Raw genomic sequence first — 24,687 nt, forward strand, 5'->3', positions numbered from 1 at the left:
AGTGGTCAGTAGATTTATCTGAACTTCTTCAGATGTAAACGACCAAAAACAAATAATTAATTCTAGATCTGGTAGTGATCCAATGCCGTTTGGCATCCTTGTCCATCCACCCAATTCTGAGGGAAATCTGTTTTCCTTTTATTCCTCCTTTTTTCTTTTTTAACTGGCATTGAATAGCAATTTTTTTATTTTCAGGCAGCAAGAAACCAACAATATTGGGAACATCTGAAGGAAGTCACAATACCTTCTGATTACTTTTCAGTTAGTCCATACATAAATAGTTTTTCATAGTTCTTCAGATTTTAACGAGTTCTGATAGTCAACTCTGGTAAAGGGGATTATGGTGACTATGACAATGATGGGAATGAATGAGTGTGTTTCTTCACAAGTTCTGTGTGTGGTCCTCACAGTTTGCTGACGTCCTCGGCTTGAATCTAACGTTTCCCCTCGCTTCTCTGCTGTTATCTCTGCTGTTCTGCAGAGTGGGGGCTGTCCAGACTACTGTAAGGAGACAGAGAGGAAGTTGCTGGTCCTGAGGCTTTCCCATCATCTCCTTCTTCCTTCTCTACCGCCATTTCCACCTCTCCTCCTTCTCCTCTGTCTCCTTCTGTCCGGAACACCTCCACTGAACCTCTGCCATCCTCACTCGACTCCTCGGATACACAGAGACCCTCATCCCCTCTGCTCTCCACGTTGCAGACACCTCCCTCATTGGGACTCCAGCTCTCTCTATCGTCCTCCTCTGGGACAGGCTCCCTGGTTTGGCTGTGGTGCTTAACGTTGTAGCGTTGATTCTGGAAGAACTTCACAATTGTGTGTTTGGGCAGGTCCAGCTGAGCCGACAGGGTGTGGATGGCCTCCTGGTCAGGGTAGAGTCCCACATCCCCTATGAAGCTCTGTAGGATTCCCAAGGCCTCCAGGGAAATCCTTGTCCGGGATCTGGCCTTCTTTGTTCCTCCGCCGCCAAGACCAGGACTCAGGCCACGCTGTGGGCCATCCTCTGAGCCTTGCAGCGCTGGCAGCAGGGGGACTGGCTGCGGGTCTTCATGAATTGGGGAGGGAGCAGTAAGAGAGGGCATGGGCTGTCTGAGAAGGGTCTGTTTAAAAAACAAAAAAAACAACAGAAATGTAGGATATACAGCTTTGCAAGTAAAGATTTCACTTTCAGCATTTTAAAGACTGTCAAGGTGCACAAATGTTTGTTTAAAGTCCTTAAAGAGACTTTAACCATGGGGTTGTCTTACTCCCAAACACAACCCCATGGGTCACTTGCTTATGCAGGCCAAAATGACATGACCATACTCAAAGAATATGTGAACTCTTGTGGTTGTGGGATTAACTGTATGTGAATTAAAAAACTTTTATAAGGGGGTCGAGTTGCAAAAAGAATATATTTTCAGTATTAACCACGATCTAGAATGATGTAAGAGTCTATGTTAAACACTGAGTCGTTCCCCCTTCTGCCGCTTGCCATCGTGGACTATATTTATGATATGGACATGAACAACCAAACCATGTGGTCCTTTTGATTGGCAGATTTGATGCCCTGAAGGATCGAAAAGGTAAACTCACCATTCTTGAGCTGAGTACAGAAATCTCTTTACTGGAGTTTGCTACGTGCTACATTCTTCCTCAGTATGCACACACCAGTTTTCATATTAACATAAACAGATGACCACTTTGCAAACTCTTTACAAATATCAGTCAGCTAGAACTGCAAGTGGGCCTTGAGTTCTTGTTTTTCAGCCATCATCATTTGTTCACTTTTGGAATAATTGTTGTCCTTCTGTTTAAAGTGCTAGAATAAGCGACCAGGCTCCACTGGAATTTATTGCATTACTTTTAAAACCCATCAACAAAAAGACTATATTCCTGCTGTTAAAACAAAAATGTTGTCCCACCTCAGAGCAAAAATCTGCTATATTTCTATCATATCAATTATTATTGCTCTAATAAGCTCTAATTAGTCTTTGTTACCCATTTGTCAAATGTTCTAAATAACTGCAGATTTCTGTCATTTTTAAACAATTTTTTAAATAACTTTACTGTGCATGCTTGTATATGAAGGACAAGATTAAAACCTGATGAATATATTTATACATGCAACATACTTGCATGGTTAACATAATTTATGTGCATTAAATTATTTATTCTATTTGTAAAGCTGTACAGCAATGAAACCCTGGACACATCTATAAAAATCTTTCAAGAGAATCGTTGGGCCTGTCTGTCTGTCAGGGTTGCTATGCAGAGTCAAAGGAAATGTTCTACAAGAGGAAGTGTGATTGACCAGCTTCCATCACCCACCAACATGCACGCTAAACTCCTAAATTCATACAAACAACCGCACTACTAGAGCTTATTAACAGGGTGGGGTGGCCAGCACTGCCATACACAGGAATCCAGCACCATAAATCTGTGGTCCATCAAAATTAAAGGACCTAAATAAAGATAATGGCAATTCCTTTTTTCTCTGCTTCAATAATTACAGGCTGTGTTCCGAATAATATTGAGGTTAGGGCCAGACTGGAGAACATTTTGGTTTTGGGGAGAGGGTGGGATGAAGGAGTGTTTAACAGGAAATGTGTGGGCTGGTCATTTACCACTTCTATTTTCAATGACTTATGGGACGCAAACATGACAAAGAGCAGGGCGGCTGAGAGGAGCAGGTGGTGGGATCAGACGGAGACAGACAGAGGAACATTTTCTACACTGCACTAACTTGCTGGTTGTCCCATTTTCTCACTCACAAAATGCTTTGATTTGTGTATTTTGCTTGCACATAGCTGCTCTGTGGTTGAAAGTGGTTGTGTATTTTTAAAAATATATTCAAGGCTATTTATTTTTCTGCTGAACTTTTACCACTACACAGGAAATTAAAACAAACTTGTGGAGATAGTCTATCAGGCCCTAAACCATGCCTGCTGGCTGCATGTCTACCTGCTGGTCTGGGATGTGCAGGACGGTGTGGATCCTATCATTGTGCTGCTGCCTCGACTCGTCCTCATAGACCTGGTCTCGGTCAGCCTGTGGTAAAGCCAGGAACCTTCTGATGGTGCACAAGTTCTCCCAAAGTGTGCGGTTCTCAGGGCTCGGGCTCTCTTTCCACCTGAGCAGCTCACATAACCAACCCTGGAACACGCATGAAGGAAGAGAGTTTATTTATGTTCTCTGTTCAAAGTTTAAGGTCTGACCTTGCTTCGCTCCAACAGCATCAAAATGCGGTAAAATATACTCGGTCCCATTGGTAAATCCATGCATTTCTACTGAAAACCTGAACCTAACCCATTACACTATACAGACATGGAAGAGGAACTCACTTCTTTCTTGGATTTTCAGCCAGTGTTATGGGATGGTACGATATAATATATATATTATATAATATACACACGCATCATCATTTGTTTGAAATGGACTGTTGTGATGCTTGTGAATCCAATACAATTTAGTGCATCTATGCATAAATATAACTCTGACATAATAAAATAATAATTTAAACCCACAACCCTTTCTAAAAGTTGATAAAGAGAATCCAGTTAAATAAATGAGATAAAATATTCTTTTTGATCTTTTATTTCTTTCAGGGCAAGTATCCAATACGGATCAGGGAAGCTTTTATTTCAGTAACTGCTCACCTCAAGTCCATAACTTTTTTATTGGATTAAGGTCAAGAAGTTGACTCAAGCAATTTAAAACGTTAATTGAATAATTCATTAATCTTCGGCGGAATCACTTATTTTCTCTTGGTTGTTTGCATGTTACATGACCCACTTGTTGCTGAGATAAACATCATAAACTGATTTTGACATTTCCATTACTCATTTGCTGTCATAACTCAAGATTCTTCTCCAGATACCAAAACCGTATGAAAACAGATAAGCTTCTTAATAGAATTTAGGATAAGATGCTTTTCATTTCTAATTTACATTTTGGTTTCATCCATCCACAAAACACTTTGGCAACAGCCTTCTAATGTGTCCAAGTTTTCCAAAGCAAAGACAAAGACAGGCAGTTTGTGTCCTCCCATGCAAATCATTATTCCTCAATGTCATCCTGACATCAAGGTCTCCATTTGCTGTTCTGAAGTTTACTTTCCTTTTAAATCTTCAGACAACTATGTACCTTATTCTTGGAGTGACATTTGTTGTTTGACTCATCTTTCCCACTTTTAGGACTTCCATCAATAATCTCATAATTTGCTCAAACACAAAAATAAAAATTTCTAAAGGTTTAACACGGTTACAAGCACCAACGTGAAATCTACAGCATATGCCATGTATTACAATTTCCAAATAAACTTATTTTATACATCATCTTTGGACACAACGGCATGAAAGTTATTCCCAAAGTGGAAAAAGGAACAGAAGGAAAATCTGAGATGAGTGTGTGTGTGAAGATTGCATTATCTCTGCTAGGCTGACCCAGGATCTGCTACCAGCTGTTGTTTATACGCAGCCTTCAGCCTGGAAATTAATGGTAATAATGTGATCATCCCTCTGTCGTCTTGTCTTTTTCCTCCATCTTATGTCCTCATCCTTCGCTGTTCCTTCCTTATCATTTTAGATGCTTTTAGCATTTTTCTAAATGCGTCTCATACACTCGTATACACTTCCTCTCAAACTTTGTATTTGTGCAAAATAAATTTTTTTTAAAAAAACGTACGAAGTCAGTAAAAAGAAGAAAGACATTTGAAATGTTTTTCCCCCTTTTCATCTCCCCTTCTCCCCCCCCCTCAAGACTCTGCTTTGATTTCAATCACCCGCATTGTTTATCTGAGGATGGAGTCATGAAGGTATGCCACAGCGGGTAATCAGATACCCCATACACAGTCACACACCTCATCAGCTCCTTCAAACATTATCAACTCAACTAGAGTTTGTGTACATGTGTGTATACAGATACATAACAGGGGGGTTCATGTATGTAAACATGTTTTTCAGTCATGTCAAAGAAGCTTTATATTTTCAGTTTTATCATTTTTGGCTCTGTTACAAAACTTTTTTTTATTTTTATTTTTTATCTCAAGAGTCTGTAGGATATTTGCTGTTTTATCTCCAATCTGAAAGCAAGTTTAGGCTCGAGTTTTCCACAGCACACTCATAGCCACGTGGACTATCAACAGTGAGCTGTGGGGACATGTCCAGTAGTGTGGGATCAGAGTGTGGTTAGGTCGTCATAATAAAGCCGAGATCAGTAAAACTATTTATTGTTGTGACTGACCTGACTCTTATTAGCAGCCACCTTGGCGAACAGAGCCTGAGAGACCTTGGCCCTCTTCATCTCCTGTTGGATCTCCTCGTAGATCCCTGACGTGATGTTTGCAAACGAGTCAAGCTTCAGATGCAGCTCTGGACCAGACACGCTGCATTTAGTCTGCTAAGGGTAAGACACAGGATGAACTCCATGAGGTAATATAAATAATGATCATGACCAAATAACCGAAACAGAGCAGATACGCACAACAAAAATCCCACACCTGTTTCAGAAACAGCAACACAGTTTCAGCACAAAGTCTGATCTTGGTTGTGCTTCTATTGTTTGGTCCACCTTCTCTTCCTACCTACAGTACATCTGTCAGTCATGCCCATCTAAAGCCTTAAAACACAAATAAAACTTCGAAGTTGCAGCTTTTTTTACTTCATCATATGTTAGAGACATGAATACCTGCTTATTGTTATTAAACTCTAGATCTTAGACACACATGCAAAAAATTCATCTTGCACAGAGTTGGAATTTGTCCGTTTAGTCTAAATATGTGCATACTTGTGTGAGTCTGTGCGTGTTGGAGCTGGGGATGTGCGGGGTGGAATGGTTATGGTTGGTGCTGGTACTCCGCTCTCTCTCCTCCTGGTAGATACGATCTCGCTCGGTCTCCGGCAGGTTGAGGAAGCTTTGCATGGCCTTCAGGTTGACCAGCAGTGACTGAGAGGCTGAGCGAGGATCTTCCTCCTTACGAAGGATCTCCGACAGCAAGCCCTGCAGCAAACTTAATGTTACATTTAAATATTTTGTCTTATAAACATTCTTCGGACTGATATTAGAACTGCATTTACCTGAGTGCGGTTGAAAGCGACACGAGCAAACACAGCTTGCGAAACACTGGCTCTTTTCAGTTCATTCCGAACTTGCTGATAAATGTCGGAGGAGACTTCTGCACCTGAGCAACTGAGGCTGGGCTCAGTAACACCCCCGGATACCTTACAGGTCCGCGAGATAGGTGGATGGTTGAGAAACTGCTGGTTGACTCCCTGTGGGTGCTGGTGGGTGAGCAGACGGCTGACTGCCAGCTGCTGGTTGATGAGGTGGGCCATGGCGAGCTGTTGACGTACGAGCTGAGGAGAGAGCTGGTGAGAGAGGAGTCCGCTGTGGCCCAAGAGGGGCGGAGCTTGTGGATGCAGAGGAGGACTCGGGTGGTTCTGGCTGGCAGGATGAGGCAGACCATGAGGCTGGGTGGGGGTCTGAGTATCCCCGAGGTTGCTCTTGATGGGAAGGGTTCCAGGACCGCCCAGGGGACCCAAATGGCTGGGGGAGGGCAAGAGAGAGGGAGGACGGTGGTTGAGGATGCTCAAGTCCAAATCCCTCTCCACTGTATCAAGACAAATAAACAGGTTTATCCGATTACATTTGGAAGGTCCTTTCATCCATTTCAAGCACATCAACTGATAACAGTTTTGAAACAAAATGTCCAAAAACAAGACAAAATACTGAAGAATAAATGTGCACATACCTTTTATATCCGACTTGTCCTGTGATGACCACATCTTCTCTATGTATTCACCTGACGGGAACATGTCAGAACAGGAAGTCTGTCACTAATTCCTCCATAAACATACCCAACTTGTGTGTGCATCATAAGTTTTCTATGTGGTAAAAAAAAAAAAAGGTATTTTTTATGTTTTAATATACTTAGAATAATTCTTTACTTAAATCCACTAATTTTTTCATTTCATCCAAACATGATGGGGGGGTGGGGGTGGGGGGGGGGGGGGGGTGGTGCCTTATCGCATTAATTTCAGTTGCTGAAGTGGCTCTACTGCTTTGAGGATTGCTCTTATCATTACAACAAATTTGGTTAATTATTTGGTTACAGCGACTCTAGAGTCTCATTTTCACTTGCTGTGTCAACACTCCACAGATGATAAAATAAGTAAACAATGTTTTCCTTTTTAAAAAAATGCCTTAAACTCAATCCTTGTTTTCCTGGCCTGTCCACTTTTTTTTTTTTTTTTTTTTTTTTTTTTTTTAAACACAAACCTGCCTCCTATTATACTTCTACTGGCTTCACTTGAGAGTCACATTTTCTGTTATTAGGGGAATAAAAACTAGCGTGTGGTTTGGCAGGGCATCATATCTTAAACGTGAGCGAGTGTGTGTGTGTGTGCATGTGTGGAGTAAGTGTAAGGGGATCTCTTATTCCTGGCTCTTGCTGGCGAGTTACTGCTGTTTTCCATTAGGAGTTAAGAGCATTTAGTTTTGTCATGTGTATTAAGGGTGACGTTAATGTGAACCATGTGTGACAGTTCCTTCCTACTGAGAGCCGTCACTGACACTGTCTCATGCAGCAGATTAGACACAAAGGCTGACACACATGTTCGTACACATACAGAGGGTGGACAGAGGAAGGAAAAAGCATCATGAAATGAAGGCAGTTGGGCAGGTGAACCATTAACTTGAGATGTGATGTAAGTGTTGTTTAATAAAATGTCTGAAAACTCAATGTGAGGACTGTCAAAGTAACACGAGGTAAGTAAAGTATAGAAAGCTAAACAGTTGGTGGTTGGAGATCAAGAGAGTTTGCACAGACTGTTAAGGTTTTTAACATGGAAGGAGAGGAACACTTAAGGAGTACAGACTTACAAAAATTCAGCGAAAAGAAGAGACACTTGGGACTGATGGCATGCATACATGAAAACAGGCTACTGTGTAAAAATTACAAGTTTAACCATCTGATTCACTCTTGAATAATTACCATCTTTATTTTCAAAGCAGCCATTTTTACCTTTCCAAAAAGAAGAGGCACATGTGGGACTAAGTGCAGTAAAAATGCTCCATCAGTTTACAGCAGTCATTCAATAAAGTCTTTAGCTACATGTTTGTGACAAGTCTAAATGTTTTCTGTGAAAAGGGTCTTTCAATTAGTTTCAGTGCAGCCAACAACACCCCATAACTTAAATTTCTTAATTTGATTTAGTAAGAAATGAATTACCCAGAGTTAGACAGTCTGAATTATCATTGTGAGCATTTATACCTGTGTGACTGTGTGTCTGCACCGCTCTATAATCAAAAACTGTAAAATTCCATTTGGTCCAATTTTGAGTCTCTTTGTGTATCTCAGACTGTAGACTAAGCAAAAGTTCAGTAGATGAGAGTTCATTTCCAAAATTATGTGTGTAACTCAAAGTTGGAGCTGATAAATGTTGAGCAATCGCCACTTTTGATGCGTTATCTGCAGCACAGAAAAGTGTTACCTCTTGCCTGGGAACCAAGAAGCATCACTGTAAAGTGCAACATTTATGTTGTTGTTTTATAGAAATTCTATCTTTGAACACAACATTTTGACATAAATATCAAGAGGACCAATCACAGTTTAGGTTGGGATGTGGAGATATATTTCTTGGGAGGTGCATTTCAGACATCTTCCAAACTTTTAACCCCCTTAATTTCTTCCTCATAAAATCCTGTATCTAAAAAAGGAAGAAAAAAAAGCAGGAGGAAAAGCAAACTTCTTCGGCTTTTCTGTTGTGTAAGATGTAGTGACACAAAGCCTTTAATGAGCCTCCTGTTTTAATCATGTGCTTTCTCATACAGATTTTTATTGTTACAGTCTGAAATATAATTTACTCATTTGTTGTGTGTTATTGGAGAAACAACAATATTGTTTTCAATCTTAAAGAGACAAGAAAAATACTTTTTTTGGTACCTTTACCAAAAATCATGAAAGCTCACTCAAGTAAAATATCACAATGACCTAATGAAATTGCTATGACTAAAAACAGCCTCCAGCAGTAATTCAGGCAGGAATTTAGATGGTATTTAGAGCAAGCACACACATACTGCAGCTAATTAGCAACACTGGTCTGATTAGACTTTGCATGCTGCTGTCTGTGACAGCCAACAGATATATGCAACATTGTTCCGTAATCAGCAAAATATGGACTCGTTTCCCACTGAGCAACCTGACTTCAGCATTTAAAAGACAAATGCACACAAATAGAATTAAATCAAAGTGAGTGTTTACCTCTGAGGCGTTTGTACCTCTTGTACCAGCGTCCAAACTCCTGGCATTTAGAGGTGGAGACGTTGGCGTAGTAGGAACTGTTCACGATCGCAGAGATCATACTCTGATAGAAAGAGTGTTTGAGGAATTAGACATTTGTAGTTAGAGGCAAGAACAACAAAACACATGCATCATTATTCAAACAAATATTCTTTGTTAGAGGATGAGTGTCACATGACCAAATATTGGGGGAAAATGAGACTAACTTTCCAGATTTCTTAAAACTCATCTTTCATATAATTTGATCTGCAGGCCTATCTTGGGAGTGGCAGCGCCTCGAGACTGGATTATTGGTTTCTGTAACAGAAACTAAAATGGCTGCAACTGACCAACTCATTGCTGATTTATTAAAGCTCACTGTACACCCACTCTTTCCTAATATGAACTGTGGTCACTTGCACTGAGCAGAAGATGCTCAAACTCAACATGGGAAACGCTGGGGATGAAAACTCACATGAGTCAGGCTGCAAATGCACACCACCCACACACTTCCCCTAATCACTAATTACATCATGACTAAGTCTTGTGTATAAATCACAAGTCGAAATGACACACTTGAGTCTAATGACTGCAGGGTGTGTGTGAGCAGGATAATTGAGGTGTGCATGCTCGCATCCTTTCCCATGGGATGGTATCAATATTTGCGCGTGTGAGCGAGTCAGATTACACACTGCACTAAGTGTGTGGTGAACTGATGATGAAACATATGTTTAGAGAAAATACTTAGCAGCATCTCAGCTATCCATGTGTGCACGACTGTGTGTGTGTATGCGAGCGTGATACAGAAACAAAATCAAACTCAAACAACAAAAAAAAAAACTCCTTGCATGGTCAGCAATAAAGTTTCCCTCATCAGCTTATCAGAAAACTTTGTCATAAGCCAAAGGTTTGATTTTAAATGAAACAGCTGATAAAAAATACGATTCTAAAAAAAGGAAAGTGAAAATGATCTAATCTACGTGCTGATTAGAACTTAAATGCAGAGGTGCTGCTTCTGGACCACATTATGATTGAATAAAATCATAAAAAAAAACAAAAAAAAACAACAAACAATCCATCATCAACACATGAACTTTGCTTCTTCAGGACAGGATCTCTCATATCGTATCTTTGTGTTGATCTGTAGTGTGTTGACGGAGCAGGTACCTGGGAGAGGGGGCATTCCTTTGCCAGAGCGCTCTGGTTGGTCTCTCTGAGAAGCTCTTTGAGAGCATTTCGCACTGTGGCGTGGGTCCACTGCTCCGATGGCAGCTCCTCCAGTCGTGCAAAGCTAAAACAAAATACAATTCATTCACTTCCACAAAATAAAGCTGAAAAATAAACTAACCTTACAAAAACGGTCTTTTTTACATTTTAGGGTAAATGTCATATTTTCAGTTATTGTACATCAGCCAGTTTGTGTTTATATTAGAAGGACAGAACACTGTTTGGATATGCTTAAGAACAGGGTTTCAGGCCTATATCCGTGATGTAATTATTGCACCTGTTCAGCTCTATACTTCCACCAACCAGTATTTTACACAGGCAGTTTTACTACAAATAAGTCCCTAAAAACTCTGCCAGATGCATTTCAGTCTCTGGTGTAGTCCATACTGAGACGGTTCATCTTGAGAGGAACAAAGGGTATATTTCACTTTTTTGTGAGAATCTTCATTGAGGAAATTATAGTTAAAGATGTTAACGGAGCAAAGGAACAACTATGAGTGTGACTCATTTCTCCATGGTGCTCACATGCATAGCTGACCTGTGCAGAAGGATCCTCAGCGTGACCATGTGGTAAACATCCAGCAGCATGTCTGCCACTGTTGCCTCAGGAGCATCTGTCAGGTAGTGGATGGGCATCGGCTTCCATCGTCCGACTTTAATGATTCCTGCAGAGCACACAAACACAAGTAAAGGGCATTAGGTGTTCTAAACTCTGGATTTTAAATAAAATATTTGTACCAGTTTCATGTTCTTAGGTTATTTTAATCAATGTAAGCTAGGCCTGTTTGTGCTGTCACTTAAACTCTTTTGGCCTTGGCGCATCATCTTGAGCTCAACATGCCTGGCCTTAATGCGACCCTTGACTGGAAGTGCAAATCCAAACAGACCTAATCACATTATGATCTTCTAAATCAAACACAGACTGTCTAGCCTTAGCCTGCCAGCCTCAATCATGTGTGTGAGTGTGAGTGTGTGTGTGTGTCTTCATTGCGTGAGGATGATGGTGATAGGGGCAAAAGAACAAAGACTGCTCTTTTTGTCCTCTACAGTTGATTAATCAGAGGAGAAATGTAAAATCAGCTCAGCATTAAAGACTGATGCAGGCTGTGAGAGCGAACAGCGTTTAAAGTTGATGTATTGGAGAAAATCTGAAGTCATGGTTCTGTCTAACAGAGGTACTTTTTATTTTCACAACTGGCAGCTTTCTGTGCCCTGCAGCCAACTTGTTTAAGAAATTACTTTTAATACCTTTACTTGTCACCGACTGAAAGAACTTTGCAGTGAGTTTAGCATTTGGAACATTTCCTAAAATGAGTGAACAGAATAAATAAAGAGCATCGACAGCTCATATTTTTAGGGCTTTATCAAATAACATTTCACAAACAAACGGGCGACGAACTGTACCCCGCAACCGCTGATGTTTTCGAACATGTCAGAATCCGTCTGTAGAGCATCAAGTAATATTTTGTGTTGGGAAAAAAAAATAAAAATCTGAAGAACTGTCAAGTTGTTTATAAAAGAAAAAAAATTAAATCATCATAAAATAAGAATCAAGTCAGATTAAACAGAATATAATGGCAGCAAGAAACCTCAGCAACATTTTTTAAAAAGGGATTAAAAAGCACTCACAAAAACAAAAAAAAAAATGCATATCCCTGAGCATGAATAAACTGGCATTTAAACATTTCATTACATTTTTGAGAAACCCGTTTTTGACACAATTACAAACATGAGCACCTATGGACTCTGGAAGTGCTGGTGGCCCTCAGCTGTGAGCTGCACCAGAGGTGGGACTTTGGGGGATGTACTGGTGGTTTGCAAGCCATAAAGTTAGTAGGAACGATTCACCTAAGCTCATGTTAAACCCACAGCAGTAAATATAATCTAATGAGAAATAGCTGCTATTTAATCAGCCATAATGTGCAATTAAAGAAAAAGCCTTGTGAGAGTCAGTTAAGAGTTTAAAAATACTCATCTAGTCTGAGCTATGCAAGATGCAATTCCCTCACAGAAGAAAATAGAAGAGACTCTGTATAATTTTGGTTCTAACCACACTGGAGGAAAAATGCATGACTCCAGCCAAAAATTATTTATTTGAAAAGAAAAGGCTTATTTCTCAGAACAAAACCTAGCTATTTGGGAGAGGCGAGGGGGGTCGCAGGGCGTTGGCCACTTGGTTTGAGTGCCCTGTGTTTACGGGACACACCAGGAATGTCAAACTGCCCTGCTTTATGTGCGACTGCACACGTGTGTCTCTGTGAAGGCTGTTGATGGTCATGAACTGCGTGATGTCTGCTCTGAGTTTTGATCTCAGACTGATGAGAAATAGTTTTGGTGCTAGTTGAGATGGTCAGATATCAACTTATTGTATGGTTTAACCATCGTGCTGCCTGGCAGGTAGACTGAATCACATGGAGAGATAAGAGGCAGAGACATCAGACAGGTTTATCTTAAAAATACCTTTCCTGCAGCTGCCTGAGTACTCAATGTACCCATGTGGCAGAGGCCACACATCTGGGAACCAATCTTATTTTATTCAGCTGCTCTCGTAAATAATCATTAATCAGTTACAACACAACCAGGTTTTTCTTGAGTGGAATAAATACATTTCTGTCAGAGTGGAAGAAGCTGTGGTGTAGTCAAGCACAAAGTTTAAACCACGTTGATGTACACTTGATGGAGCACTGATTCTAAAACGGATTATAAAACATTATCTTAGCCAAAGTTTCTTTAAAGAAAAACATTACTGAACCTGAATTTCAATTTGTCAGCTGGGGTTGAAGTAACTTTTGTCCACAGGTATATCAAACATGCACCATGCTTCTTAGGGAATTCTCATATGCTACATGGAATTCAAATGCACTGCAGGATACTGGGTAACTAGATAAAACAGTACGTTAAAGAAGCTTCATGTTAGAACTGAAGACACTGCTACAGATCAGTGAGTGTGATGGCAGCCGTGTATCATGCAGTCTGAGATTCTCACTGATGGTCTTATGAATTACATATATTATTTATTCACAAAGTTTACAGAAGTTGTCGCACTGAGCTGAAAAAGATGCTAATTTTTACCTTTACAGAAACATCCACACATACTTACCACGTGCCTGCACTGCTGAGCTGTGCGAGTATCCGAGAGCAACCAGCACCGTCTCTACCAGCTGTGTGAAGAGGACATCCTTACGGACCAACACAAATTCAGCGTGACGATCACTACGCCCCTCACAGTCGCCGGCTGTGTCGGCATGCTCGACCACACAGTAGACTGGGATCATCAAACCTGGCGTGACAACACAAAGTCCGGGTCACTGCAGTGGAAAGGTGATCATGTGGACCAGATCCTGACAGTGTTAGTGCAACACCTGGATGTTCCCATATCTACATTGTACGTGATTTACTGTTGCAAACCTTCCCAACTCTTATTTTGCAGAGGATAATATAGAATTTTACCCAATTTTTACCCAACTATGCACAAACTGGATCTCACAAAAATCAACTTAAAAAAATTCAGTGATTTACAGAGAATGAAATCATAATAATGAGAGTTAAGGTCACATTTTCTCATCATTGGCCTTTCTGATGAGCCATGGTGAGGGTCTACTAATTAGAGAACCAGCCTTGTGACTGCAGTGAACCAGATTTAATCATCTGGATCACATTGAAAGAGGTGGGAGGAGAAAATAAACGTAGGATCCTTCTTCCTCTGTAAGTGCTGCTCAAGCACTCTTTTCCCAAAATGAGAAAATAGACGCCAGTCTCTATATTTCTCTGTATTGTCAAACAAATCTGGCTTGTTTGATGACTTTTAAACTTCTGTTATCCGTGTTTAAGTGCCGTCCTACAGAGATTCCTCCAGCAGAAGTCAGTGACAGAAACATTTATACTTTTTATCTGCTCAGTGTGTTTGATCAGTGTTGCTGCAGTATAGCCACTTGGTGGTCTTACTGTATGACTCTGGTTAAACTGGGCAGGGCAGCTGCCAGTGTGAATGTAAGTCACTGTAAGATTGTACAACTGTATTTGAGTTTGAACCACATTAAAACCCACATGGGAAAGTGCTGCATCCTGTAGTCAAGAGAACTGCATCGATTCCAGTAATGGTCCTCACACATTGATCTGGACTTTTTATTAGTCAAGTACAGAGCACTCCTTTGAAGCATTTAACCATTCACACCCATCCAGTCCACTGGTCTGTCCCACAGGAGCAGTTAATTAGCAAGCTATCAATCCTCGTCCTGACAAGGCCGGGACTGATCAGCAAAAGCCAAACCACAGCAGCACCAGGCACGCCATCGGCCAATAACCCAACCGCTTGGTGGAAGGGTGGAGCGATGCAACATAGCAGAACGAGTGTGTATGTGTGTAATGTGTTTGTCTGATGATACATGATGAGGTTTTCAGCATGAGAGAGTAATGGGCATCTCTGCATGGATGTTTTCAGTTTTTTTTTTTGTATACTTGCTGCTCTGTGAATGTGTTTGTGCACTGCTTCTACTTCATCCTCCGACTGCACCCACCGCTGTCAGCCACTTGTCCCAGGCCAACTTTAAGATGGGGCCCTCTGCCAACACATAGCATCTATACAGCTGGTGACAGGTCTGTTTGCTAAATGCCTGATTTATGGCACAAAGATTTACAGTGATGTGCGGGGTTAATTCTTTAGATGTTAATTTGATAAATATTCATCAAAAGAAGATTATTTCCTCCTATTTGCAAAGCATCCTCCGACCATGCTGGACATCTGAAATGTGTTAATTTTAATTCCCTAATAATAATAATAATATACATTTAATAAACACATTTCTGTTCAGAAGGGTCACACACAAAGTAGGAATACTCGTATGAAAACTGCTACATTTTTCAGACCTTGTCTTAAAGACACTTATTACTGATGGTGTCTGCAGGGACACCGGACAGTTTTTCCTGCACACCTCATGACTTGCTGTGTAAAGCGTTTATGACAGTCTTAGGAAGTTACAAAGACTGTGACAAATGTGGAGCAATTATGAAGAATATTGGAGCTGCAGCTCGAGATTGTTTTCATTATCAATTAATCTGCTTATTTTCAGGCATCCTCTTTTCATGTCTGTTCAAAGAGACACACCATCACTCTAAAAGGATTTTTAGTTTACATCTTAGACAGATATTAAAGGTATTTATTTCATTAATAAGGACAAAAAAAAGAACAATCCCAACATCTCAGGCTTCAAATAATAATTTAGTTTATAGAAAATCATATTGATTATCAATAAGTTACATTAAAATGATAAATGAATTAAATCAACAGAAAAAACCCCCAAAACATTGATTCTTCTAAAATAAACTGATCATCTTTCCACTTTAGACGGTTGGTTTGTCTAAAAGGCTCAACATGCGGGTTAGTGGCTTAACATGACCCCCCAAAATAATTAGTTTATTAATTGTGGTCAGAACTAGATTTTAGACACTTCAGTTGTTTTTTTTCCAGTTAAAGTTTATATTTGTTCGTGTTAGAGCTTCAGTTCTATTTAAATTAGGAGAGCGGCTTCGAACAGCTTCCACTGTTAAAGTCAGCAGTTAACCATGTGAGCTCTGACTCGTTTAGTTTTTCAGCAAATTTACACTTACAGTACAGTCTTACCTCGCAAAAAAAAGATGTTAAAAAGAAAAGTCTGAGTCCATTACGCAAACAAAGTATACAGCATCCGGGCCAAAACTGCACATCTCTCACTGTGATTTAAATCAATACGTGCTGTCCCTAGAGGCTGTGACTAGCGTCAGAGAATAAACTAAAAATCTTTTCTATTACAGTAAGTATGTGTGTCGACATCCCACCTCCTAGCGGCCTCAGCGGTGTGCCATTCTGTCGGGTTTGTGAATTTGCTGGGCTGCCGTTCACCTCCAGACGGCTCATCTTGCAGTGTAGGGGGCCACTTGAAGCTGGACTTTCTCCCCTTTCCCCTCTATCCTCCGGACTGGCACTGTCCTGAAGGCTGGGGCTTTCTGTTCCCCCTCCTGCACCTCCACGCTGCTCCATCCCCCTACAGTCTCCCAGAGGAGGACCCAGCACCGTATGGGAAGCTGGTTAAACAAAAGAACGTTAGTATAATCAGTGATGAGGACAACGCACTGAATTGAAAACATCTCATTATAATCCTGGTTGGCCAGGAGAACTGTCTAAAGATTTACGCTGCACTTCGATACGTTGTTTGATTTCACAACATATACATGGATGCAAAACCCAGACTATCATCATTTCCATAATATGACAATGTTTTTCTTAAGTTCCAACAGTCCTGACATGAAATTGGTCTTCTGTTTACCTACACATGGTATATAATTTTTCTTACTTTGCCAATGTTGACAGCACAGAGCCATTACAGCCTGTTCCATCAACAACTGTGACTTTGTTCATTCCTCCCCAGTTGATACAGCTAACACATTTTTTTTCTTATTTACAAAGAAAGGAGGCACAGACAGCCACACCAGACTAAATACAGACCTGTTTATGATCCTCTGTTTAGACACACAGGAGTACACAACAGGTTATAATGAGAGATGTGAAGGTGTTTAAGGCGTGTATGGAACACTGTAACAATACGCTCTGCTCTGCAGTTATGGACACAAATAAACTGTGCTCTTAAACTCAAAGATTAAAAATGAGGTAGTCCTTTTCAGACATCTACTTGTTCACCTTGATACTCCTTCACTGTAAAGTTTCAGATTTTACTTTAAGACTTTGCAACGGTGTAAGGGAAAGCACTCACTTCAGCAGCATATTGTCACACATCCATACATGCTATTAGTCATCGTTCATAATAATTAAGCCTGTATAAAGCAGAATTATATAATCATTTACACTTTAAAAATACAGTTTACTATCTTTTCAAACATGTGAAGGTATCAAAGTACAGAATTATTTATTTTCCTTCATAGTTATGCTAATTTATGCAGGAGGCTGCTCCAATATATAATCAGATCACTCATTTAGCTTCATGGAGGACCTGTGGTGCAAATATGATGATTTTGTCACATGGCTAACCTGATGATTAAAAAAAGAAAAACATCACTGAAACAGTAAAATGTCAAAGTAGACCCCCCTCCCCTTTTTTTTTCCTTTTTAAAGTTGGCATGGCAGAACACACCAGAAGTGCTGGTGCTGGTAGGTGAGTTTTTTGCCTCATATTTAATGGAATCTCAGTAAACGGGTATCCATCTTCTCATGCAACCCAAAGCAGGAAAGCAAATGAACATATACCCCAACATGACAGCAGACTGCAGGCTTACTTGTGGTTCTTTGAGTTTCTAAAGTTGGAGGGAGAGCCTTCACTTTTTAGCCCCCTTACTGGTAGAGCCAGCTGCCAGTTTGGGTTCTGGAGGCAGAAACCTTCAAAATTAGGCTTAAAACTTTCCTTTTTGACAAATTAACTTGCGTTTCTCTTTTCTTTCTCAGCAGGCATCCCTGGTCTGACATTATGACACTTGTTGACCCCTCTTTTCCATCCTCTCAACCCTTTTTTCTTTAACATGCAACATCCTGCATGGTTAAACATAGTGCTTATTATACTCTTCTACTCTCAGCTTTACATTTTTCTTCACACTGCGGTTTCCAGTGGTGCGACCATAAAGACGGCAGCAACACATGTCTGAGTCAAACAGCTACACATGATTAGAATAAAACTCACAGGAGAAATTAATAGCTGCCGTTAAAAAGACTGTCCAACAGCAAAAAGGAATCACAGAAAAAAAACACTTCACTCAAGAAGTAAAAATAACTCATTTCAATCTGTGCTTCTTAATCATATTTAACAGAGGATTCGTTCAACTGAAAAAAAAGGAAGTCACATCTCTCTTTAAAGTAAATATCTTTGATCCAATCATCTAAAGGGGAATTCCAGCCCCCCCCGGTCTTGCATACGCCTCTTGGTGATGATAGTTGGCATTTTCGCATTCCTCCAGAGCACACAAAGCAAAAAGAAGATGTGCAACAGAACAATAAAGTTATAGGTACAACTTCCTGTGTGCTGCCCTCACTGTTAACTACAATACTAAGCAATATATATATATATATGAATCAAAGGCATGCTGTGTGTTCTTATGCTTATTTGACAGATTGCAGTGAAATGTGTAGCTTATTTCAGATAAAAGTTTCCATCAAAAATGTTCTGTGTCTAATGCTACATTACTGAGAGACACTAGATTGTCCTGCCGATACCCACCCATCAGTGTCACTCTGGGTGCAGCTGTCCATCCCACGCTGCCTCCGCTAATTCACCCATCAATCCTTTATCATGTCACAGATTTAATGACCCAATACGCCAAAGCTGAAAAACATCTGAAATATTCTGAAAAATCTGTTTGTCTTGACTCAGAGGTAAAAGTGTGCAAATGCATTGCCTCCCCTCACATCAGCACACGCCACACACAATGGCAAGAAAATGTTTTCATATTCACTTTAGTGCCACGCTGGTTTAAACTAGTTCAAACTGCATGTGTACTTGTTAAAGTGGATGTCAACTTGCTTAACAAAGTGCTCTCTTTCTCAGCTCGTGCCTGCTCTGCTTCTAATAAACACATTTTTTAAATATTTGGGGTAATCTATTATAATCAGTCCCCCTTCCCTCCTTCATATTTTTCCTCTGACCAGAGCAATTATCAAGTCATTAATGAGGAGACATAAAATGTGAGTGTGGGGGGGTGGGGGGGTGGTGGTGGCTGTGGTGTTTGAAGACACAAAACAGAGCAAAACAGACAACATGTGCAAGGCAATTTTTAGTCACTTAACATCGAAAGGCAAAGTAAGCAACGTTACAGCAGCTTTAACATATAACAGACTTGTGAACTAGAAATGACAAAAATTACCCCAACGATTTGATACTCAAAAACATTTTACTGCACTTAAATTAACAGCCATCATTGCTGTTAACGCCAGACAAACATTTTACTTAATTTGAGTTAAATACCACTTTTTACCATCTACTGTGCGTGTCAGGACCGTGCCGTTATTTAACGACCCAATACTGTAATACTGTGTCTGAAAGGCAAACGGGTTGATTCACACTGACACTATAAAACAACAGGATAAAAAATAAAGGTAAGACAGGTATGATATGATAAAGACAGCAAGTTTTCAAAGATGAGAAGCAGGATTTGCACCCTTTAAAAGCTCAAGAGGAAAAGAAAACAGGCCATTTTAAGGCACAATGCATCTTTGTTAACTAGTCAGGTTCGGGCCCCCAAAAAACGCTCTCAAAACCTGCTGAGTTAGCCTAAACAGCAATTGTTTGAATTCAGAGAAAGATCCAATTTTAAAAAACACTGTTTGCTTCCCTCTGGTGCTGTCGTCACCTCGATCTCTCAGATACGAAACTTGCACGGTTTCGGCATCCTGAACTGACATCCTTACAATCCGTTTCACAAAAGCATTTCCCCATTTTGACTTCACACGTGAACTCAACACTATTTTCAGAACTGTAACTAAAACAGCGATGCGTCCTGAAAATGCTACTTCCGTATCATTAGAGTAAAAAAGAAATGAGAGAAAAAGTAAGACGCAGCCACACTCGGTACTTCAATTTCCCAAACACACACAAAGCCAAACTTCAAGCAACACAATCAGTGGGTGTACAGCCAAGAGACCACACACTCCCAGCACACACTCTGCTCACTTTACGAGCGCACATGGAGGCCAAATGTCACACTCGGTAGCTTCCGACTGACAAATCGCATGGAGACACACATAGGCTACAAAACTGTGGATTCTCTGCGGTACAGAATAATCTACAGCGTCTGCAGTGGAGCTTCTGGGGCCTTTAATGGCATTTCAAGGGTTAAACGTAACTGTATTAATTTGAAATTCTCCAGGTAGGGATACTGAAGAGGAGTTTGACGAAGGTGCCTTTGAAATATTCCAAAGGGTCCGTTTATAAGTTCCTAGAACCTCAGGCACAGTTGTGACCTTGTTAGTTTTACCATCATTTCATTTAACATTGATGTTTGGGATCTAGTGGCACCTTAAAGTGACTAAAAGGGCTTTTTGAGGGAGTACACAAATGTGCTGACAGAGAAAAGGAGGATAAATCTCAATCAGATCACAAGAAATCTGTGTTGTGACCCATTTCTAAAAAATAAAAAAAACCAACAAAACACATTTGTTGACTCAAGACAAACTTTGAATACAATAGCCGACATGAGTGTCTTATAGGGCAAAAATCTACGGTCAGACAGTTGGTCTGAAAAACACGAGCTCTGTTTTGGGAATCATGCAGGTACGGTAAGTAGAGCAACAGAATTATCAATGTGCTCCTAAGGCCTGAACAGGTAAGAGCGCTACACACTCCATAGATTCTAGTAAGACAGCTCTTTGTCACTGAAACATCTTTCAGTTTGGGTCACATTTTGGACTTAGTATTTATTATAGTGTCATGTATGAGGGTAATGCTTTTCAGTTGCAAGTGTGCATGATTATCTTAAAAAATAAATATATCAGTTTATCACTTAGAGAAATATATAGGATGCCTCTGTGTTAAAAAAAAACAAACGGTTATTTTGGTTGGAATTTGGTGTTCTGGAGGGTTGAAGGTACTGATGTTCTCTTTTCTAAATGCCTAATACCCCCCAGTAGGATACTTCAGATTCAGGCATACTAACAGGCAGCTGTTATTAAAGTTTACTTTGTCAGCTTATAATATGGTAGCCTTAAACACTTAAAGAAGCAGTGACAACTTCATTGTCATATATTATATTGTATTTCATTTAATGAGCTGCTGACACACACGACGAATTTATTTCAAGTACCCGTGCTTCAATAACATAACAGTAAACACTTTCTTTTTTTTTCCTTTTAATTGTTATGATGTTGTGTTGAATTCGTCACACGTACACGCTCATCATTACTCACTGTATTGTCGTCTCGTGTCTCTACTTGAACCCGGAGCGGCGGTTATGGATATTTACGGCCCTAAAAACAGAGCCCCGACTGAGGGAAGCGCAGACACAGCTGCAGCTAATAAAATTAGGCTAATAATGTCTCCGTTTGATCCAGGTGTGCCAAATGAACCAATAAACTGACGACATGATGCCAATGAGCGAGGACAAGAATGGCGCTGACAAAACAGGCTTTTGTTAACGCTCAGTCGCGCGCTTAATCAAACGTATTATTAATTTTATTGGCTGCAGCTGTGTTTAACCCGCTACACTTCTGCGAGAAGGGTCAGCTGAACTAAAGCACATAAAAGTAATTGGTGGCATGCGCCAAACTGGAGGATGTCGGTTTCAAGAAGTTAATATAATATAATGTGTAGGAATTTTGAATGGAGTCTGGCTTAAAGAGAACACAACTCAAGTTGTAAACTAACAGGCCAAGCTCCATCATAGTATTTTCAAGTGTCTTTAGGTTTGAACAACTTTTTGTTTTCAAACCCATGTTATAAAAGTACTTTCTGACTATATATACTAGTATATATATATATATATATATGTATGTATATATGTAGTATATCAAAGACAAAGGCTATTGTTTACTGTATTATATTCTGCCAGTCACTGAATCAGTTAATCTTCCTCATTATTTCTTCTATTTTTCACCACAAAGCTTTATGCATCCTCCTCAGAGTAAGCAACGGAGTTGGCTGAACGTCACAGTCTTTGAAACTGCCATGAAAACATTTGAAATTAATTTAAAAGTTTATCTTCAAGTGGTGAGACAGGAAAGGTGGTGAGATTGCTGTTTAGTTAGAATCAAGCTTGCAATATGAACAGATATCCAAAAGAGGGAAACAAGGAAACAAGTTGTGGCAAAGACGCAGTGTGAGCGCTGTCAAAGAAAGATGGAGGGTGGCTACATGATTAAGGAAACTTTTTGAAAGAAATTTCTGCGATCAAAGATTAAGCTATAGAAATACAATTCAGCTTTTTTCATAATAGTAAATTACGATATTAAGCTTCAGTTAAAAACACTGCTTTAGATACATGTATTTGTGTTTAACTGAATGCAAACTATCTATGTGAAGTGAGGAGTTTGGATGAGTTCCACATGCAAAACTATAAAAGAAAGAATAAAGTCCACCGAAGTCCTAAAATATCAGCTTTATGTATTGTATGAGAAGCAGGACATCCACTTAGTTTGATACTGCCATAGAGTATGAGTCTAACCTCCCTCCAGTGCAATAACTTTTTATATTTGCTGGCATGTCAGAAAGTTTGCGTAATTGATGTTCTTGTTTTCCTTTATTACTCGCTTATCCAGCAGTTATCATCATTACACACGTGTTATTCACTACATACCTGGAGGTAAAAAAAAACAAAACAAATAGAACTTTTCAGTTAATGCTTACTCACTTTTCAAGAAGTCACTGTGGTATAAATTCCATCCATTGGTGAAAACGAGTGAATCCAGCCTGAGAGAATGTGAATTTCCCAACGTTTCCCTTCTTGACAGAACCGTACAGTCGAGTGAGCTTGGAGATACAGAGCAGAGGAGTGATGAAGACAGACTGCTGCTGCCGGCAGAGTAAAGAGCAGTAAAATGACACATGCAGCGAGAGGGAAGGAGGGAGGGAGGGAGAGAGGGAGGTAGTTTGGGAGGGAAACCTGGAGACAGAATGACATGCATGAAAGATGACATTTATCACTCATTTCAAAAACAGTCTTTAATCTTAACAGATGTAAAGTAAATGCACAGTTTTGCATCAGGTAAAGTGTAGGTTTTGAATAAATATATGTGTGTGTGTGTGTGTGTGTAGGGGGTGCTCCCTCTTTATTCTTTAAAGCTTTACAGTAAATGAATAATGTGACCACAAAGAAAGGTTGATAGAGAGGTTAATGAATGTTCCAGATGTTGTGATAGCAGAGAACAGGAGGAGGAGGAAAAGTGGAAGGAGTGTGAGGTCAGAGAAGGGTGTGTGTAAGGTAATGTGAGAAGTTCATGGTGGTAGCAATCTATCCCTGTTTTTCTGTGTGAATAGAATTGGACACATCAGATTAAAGATCTTTAAAGTGTCACCTTGAGACACTGTGCTAAAGAGACACACCTTTAAAGTTTCATATTGTCAGAAGATGACTTTCAGACATATGAGAGATTATCTGCCCCCTATTGGTAAAATATAGAAAAGTATAGAAACATATATACTCAAATCAAAATAAACCTTCTTTTCCTGACAAACACCATCTTTTAATGCTGGCATGGTACAGTTTAGAAAGCTTACTACTGTATTCCACCACCAGGCCTATATCTCATAGTGCTGCAAAATCATTAATCAATGCTAAATGAATGCTTCCTGCCACTCTAATAACATTCCTTCTATTTGTTTGCACCCTTTTAGCAAGCATTTCTATATATTAACAATGCTTTTTGCATTTTCTACATCTTCTTGCTGTTGTGAATACAAAGAGAACTAAGACAACTCTTTAGGTTGCAGAAAGTGCTCAAGTTTTGCACAAGCAGGTTGAAAATGAAGCATTTTCATAAAGAATTATACAACAATTCAAGCGAATGTTGATGCCAGCTTGAGAAATCTTATGGAGTTTTATGGTGACTCACAGGAAGTCTGGAGAAACCAGGTAAGCTAATAAATCGGCCGATAACTCACAGAAAACACTCTGTTGCTTTTAAAGACAGCTGTAAAAGCTTGGATTATTTATTTCACAGTTCTTCCAGCACTAAAGTGTTTGTTTGTCCAAATAGCAGGCTCACCAACAGTGTGGTCAGCATTTTTTGATTTATTTTAGATGGGAGAATAGTCACCTATCATTACTCCACAGCCTGTCTGCCTGCCTGTCGCTCCTCCTCTGTGGTATTTGGGTATTTGTGTGTGTGTGTGCGTGTGTGTGTGTTTGCGTTGCCAACACTTTTCTGTCCTGTATCACCTCAATATCTTTGACAGCTCACCACAAGTCGCTCATCACGGGGTGTGCATCTGTGATAACAATGAATCTAGTCAATGAAGGAGCGGCCTCAAAAAGCACAGATGAACACAGCTAAAGTCTTGCTTATTGTTCCAGAAAATATTGAACGCACATGTGCTTTCATGGACTCAATGCATCTTCAGGAGCTTCACAACACATTTTTCTTTCCTTAAATTGCATAAAAATACTTACAGCATATGAACGCAGTGTTTAAATATGTTTAATTTGACAGTTAAATGAGATTAAAGTATTAAAAATAAGTTTTTTTTGCATGTAAAATTTGTTGGTTGTTTTTAAGCTGGCTTCTCTTTTGAAAACTT

General features: G+C 39.9%; 1 protein-coding gene across 3 annotated transcripts; it reads right to left on the reverse strand.

The window, feature by feature from the left end:
- Window positions 1–78: 78 nt before the first annotated feature.
- Window positions 79–22,951, reverse strand: LOC140315677 (DNA-binding protein SATB2-like). Of its 3 annotated transcripts, none has more exons than XM_072393369.1 (12): window positions 22,802–22,951; window positions 16,298–16,543; window positions 13,584–13,763; window positions 11,022–11,148; window positions 10,424–10,547; window positions 9,239–9,341; window positions 6,728–6,778; window positions 6,054–6,586; window positions 5,764–5,976; window positions 5,221–5,373; window positions 2,941–3,132; window positions 79–1,097 (listed from the first exon to the last, which is right to left on the reverse strand). In XM_072393369.1, the coding sequence occupies exons 2-12, from the start codon at window positions 16,497–16,499 to the stop codon at window positions 462–464; spliced, it is 2,514 nt and encodes an 837-aa protein (XP_072249470.1). In that variant the 5' UTR covers window positions 16,500–16,543; window positions 22,802–22,951; the 3' UTR covers window positions 79–461. The 3 variants fall into 3 exon arrangements, with proteins under 3 accessions (XP_072249470.1, XP_072249407.1, XP_072249532.1); XM_072393306.1 differs by having other exon boundaries at window positions 5,221–5,376; XM_072393431.1 differs by lacking the exon at window positions 22,802–22,951 and having other exon boundaries at window positions 5,221–5,376; window positions 16,362–16,447.
- Between the last annotated feature and the right edge of the window lie 1,736 nt (window positions 22,952–24,687).

The sequence above is a fragment of the Leuresthes tenuis genome, unplaced genomic scaffold, assembly GCF_036924035.1.
Source record: "Leuresthes tenuis unplaced genomic scaffold, fLeuTen1.0.hap1 SCAF_1, whole genome shotgun sequence".
Lineage (NCBI taxonomy): Eukaryota > Metazoa > Chordata > Actinopteri > Atheriniformes > Atherinopsidae > Leuresthes > Leuresthes tenuis.